The sequence below is a fragment of the Austrofundulus limnaeus genome, unplaced genomic scaffold (genome assembly GCF_001266775.1).
Source record: "Austrofundulus limnaeus strain Quisiro unplaced genomic scaffold, Austrofundulus_limnaeus-1.0 Scaffold1982, whole genome shotgun sequence".
Taxonomy (NCBI): Eukaryota; Metazoa; Chordata; class Actinopteri; order Cyprinodontiformes; family Rivulidae; genus Austrofundulus; species Austrofundulus limnaeus.
Window position 1 is genome coordinate 35,557 of NW_013954384.1, and position 3,295 is coordinate 38,851.

Consider the following 3,295-nt stretch of genomic DNA (forward strand, 5'->3'; position numbering starts at 1 on the left):
ACACACACGCACATATGTATATAAAGTTGGCATGGTGCCCTATGAAACCAAAGTGCTTCAACCCTACAAAAGCATGTCTTGACTGAAGCTGGAGACAGAGTACCCTATAGTCCTGGAGGAAGCCATGCTAGACCCCAAAAATAAAATCAGGGTTTTTTTTTGTCCATCTCGAGTAATATCTTTTTGGTACACAAGCCTGGGAATATGGAAGCACACCATACAACTGTTCAACAAAACAAGTTAAGTTTCCTTAGATACACTGACTAAAACAGATAAAATGCCTTGAATGTGTGACAGAAATAGTATTTTAGAAAGTGTTTGCACTCTTTAAATGTCTTCTTGCCTCTCCTCATTTAGACAGCAGCAGCTGCATGTTTGCCTGCCTGCTTTGGCTCTCCTGTAACTACGATCAGCATCAAGGACCGGATAGCACAGCGACAACAGAAAAAGAACTGCAACTTGTTCAAGAGGAGGCCCTGACAAAGCTCCAGGAAAAAGGTGCCCGCTCAGGTCAGACCTCATGTGGACTGCAGGGGGTCCAGCTGAAAGACAGTGTGCTTAGTTGGGGAAGTGAAGTAGAGCTGTTGGTTCGGCTGTGCCATGTGGTTGTTGGACTTGTCAAGCCCAGAGTGCGCTCAAAGTCTAGGAGCTGGCCCATGAAGTTGAAGTTGGGGGAGATGTTGGACTTTTTCATCTTGACGATATCGTAGGCATCGTTCATAGACAGGTTGAGCTTCTGCATCAGGTAGGCCACTGTGACAGTGACGGAGCGACTGATGCCAGCCAAGCAGTGGACCAGGACACCGCACTTCTGTTCCCGAGCCTCATCTGAGACACACAAAAAACAATGAACTTATTACAAAGTACAATGAAATTACATAATACAACTCATGCTATTAAAACTTGATTATATGTTTAATAAAGCACTCTGGTTTATGTGGCTTTGTGGTGTTCAATTATATTTAAAGTTGCTATATTTGCTTGATCAACAGCACAATAAAGTAATATTGCATTTATTTAACAGAGATAAAGGGTCAATCTATAGAAAGGGGTTTTTAAGTGTGCAAATGTTTATTTTTTATTGTTTCAGCCTTGCATCCAGAAAAAAACAGATCCCTGGACAGTAGTTTTTTCTAAAAAAGTTTCTGAGCAAAAAAATCTTGATATGGTCCTGTTGAGTTTTTGTACCGCCAGCCCAAACAAAGCCTAATGAAACATATGTATGTTTGGGTAAGTATGTACGGGATCTGTTTTTTCTGGATGCAAGGCTGAAACAATAAAAAAATGAACATTTGCCTCATTTGCCATTGCCTCATCTGTAATTTGAACTGTTTCCTGTTTTTGGCATATTTTTGTGGCAACATTATAGCACCACTTACAAAAAATATCCCCCAAATCAGTTGGTGTAAGGTATTCTGCCTTTTGATTTTTTTGTAAGATTGATAATTTAAAGAAACACACAAAACAAGAATTTCTGATAAATTTCTGTAGCATTACATACAGTTAAAATGCATTTGGATGTTGAAACAGGTCCAAGGAGGTGAAAATGTGAAGGCTTTAACCTGACCAGCCATGTCAATCAAAAAACAGGAGCTGCTGGATTAAACAGAGTCGACATTCCTCCTCTTTTTTTCTGACTGGAATAGTTGGCTGGGAAATAGACTATTACAGTCTATTAAACTATTCTTCCATCTGACAATGGTGTCATTTTAGCGTGTAAATGTAGGAGTCATGGGGGCATCCTGTCCAGGCAAACAGGATGTCAACAGGATCTGTGAATGGCTCCTTTTGTTCTGTGGAGAGAGGAAGAGAAGGGGAGGGGTTGGCAATGCCATGTCCTAGATTACTTTCAATGCCACTTCCTTCCTGTTTTGCTCAAATTACCAGCCTCCCTTCACTCTGTCTATATCCCCCATTCTCCTGTTTCAATGTCGCCCTTTGTGCTGCAATTACACAAGCTCCAGGCCAGGATGTCTTTCATTGAAGTCAAATCATTTGTACACAGTGCATTTTAGCCAGAGCACCAGCAGAGGCATAGTGCTGTTCCTGCGCCCTAACACAATGGCCTTAATCTGTCCGCTCTGCCTGTCCTCGCCTGACTGACTGATAAGACCACATCTATGGATGCCTCATCTCATCTCAACTGTATAACAACAATCTAAGAACTTCCAGGCACTGATAAGACACATCACAAAGACAAGATTATACCACCTGAATATTTAGTCCTGTCCATCCTCATGCATGCATCTACAGTGAACAATCACATGAGCTTTGTTCTCATTGTAATTCTAGGCTTTCGCTGCTAAGTGTGAAAGATTTTCTTTTTTATTAGCTATGATGAAAATAGTTCTGATAGTCATAAAGGCGAATGCAAACAACCAAACAAAAGTCTGGAATCAAAGTCTGTGGGATGACTTACCAATGAAGCTGCTGGTCTCAGGAAAGAACTGTGAGAGGTTCTGGCTCCAGTGGTCTGAGATGGGGATCTGTTTGTACTTAAACTCGCCAGCCTTCTCAAAGAGGTTGGGCAGATTGGGGGTCACATTGAGGATGTACTTGATGCCGTACTCCTCCAGCACGTCTAGGTTTGTGGAGTCCTTGGCACAGCCAAGGTAGAGGTGTGGCAGGATCTCAACAGGAAAGGAGGGATGTTGGTTGGACAGCGGACTGCAGTCTGAGTCTGTGGTGGTGCTGCTCAGTTCCCAGTCAATGTCTGACTCTATGTCTGATGAGTCCGAGCTAATGCGCAGCCCGCCAAGGCCCGGCATCATTTTAGAGCCATCTAAACTGGTTTCACACAGATTGGGATACTCTGCCTGGAACTTATTGAAGCCTCCTGTCAAAAGAAACCAGGCAGTAATGAATATGAGCAGGACCACAACTCACTGAACTGTGGGATGAAGCATTTTCTTTTCTGAAAATGAACATTCAGAGTAACGTAGAAAACTTAACACATTAAAGCAGGACATCTACAGTATTTGCATTTAATCAAAATAAAAATCGTGGTTTTGAACAAGACATACACTAAATGAGAAACACATTGGGCCTCATGCAAGAACCGTTGGTACACACAGATTTGTTCTTAAGTTGTGCGTACGAGTGATTTAGGAGAATTTGTGACATTCACCAATGTTTTCATATTCTAAGATTTTTTTCAGATACGAACAAAATTCAGGAGTGGTCCAGACCTGTCGTATATTTTACCAGCAGTCAGTCTGCTGTTATCCAGACGGGTTTTCTTCACTAATAACTTTAGATTTCATTTAACCAAAGAAAAACAAGAACAGGACTGGGG

At 41.8% G+C, this 3,295-nt stretch overlaps 1 protein-coding gene across 1 annotated transcript in view; it reads right to left on the reverse strand.

Moving 5' to 3' along the window:
- Nucleotides 1–3,295, reverse strand: part of LOC106536807 (dual specificity protein phosphatase 6-like) — a 5,463-nt gene continuing 2,168 nt past the window's right edge. Inside the window, 3 exon segments of the mRNA XM_014034134.1 lie at nt 1–610; nt 613–828; nt 2,420–2,836. Coding sequence (XP_013889588.1) covers nt 519–610; nt 613–828; nt 2,420–2,836 — 725 coding nt within the window. The 3' untranslated portion in view covers nt 1–518.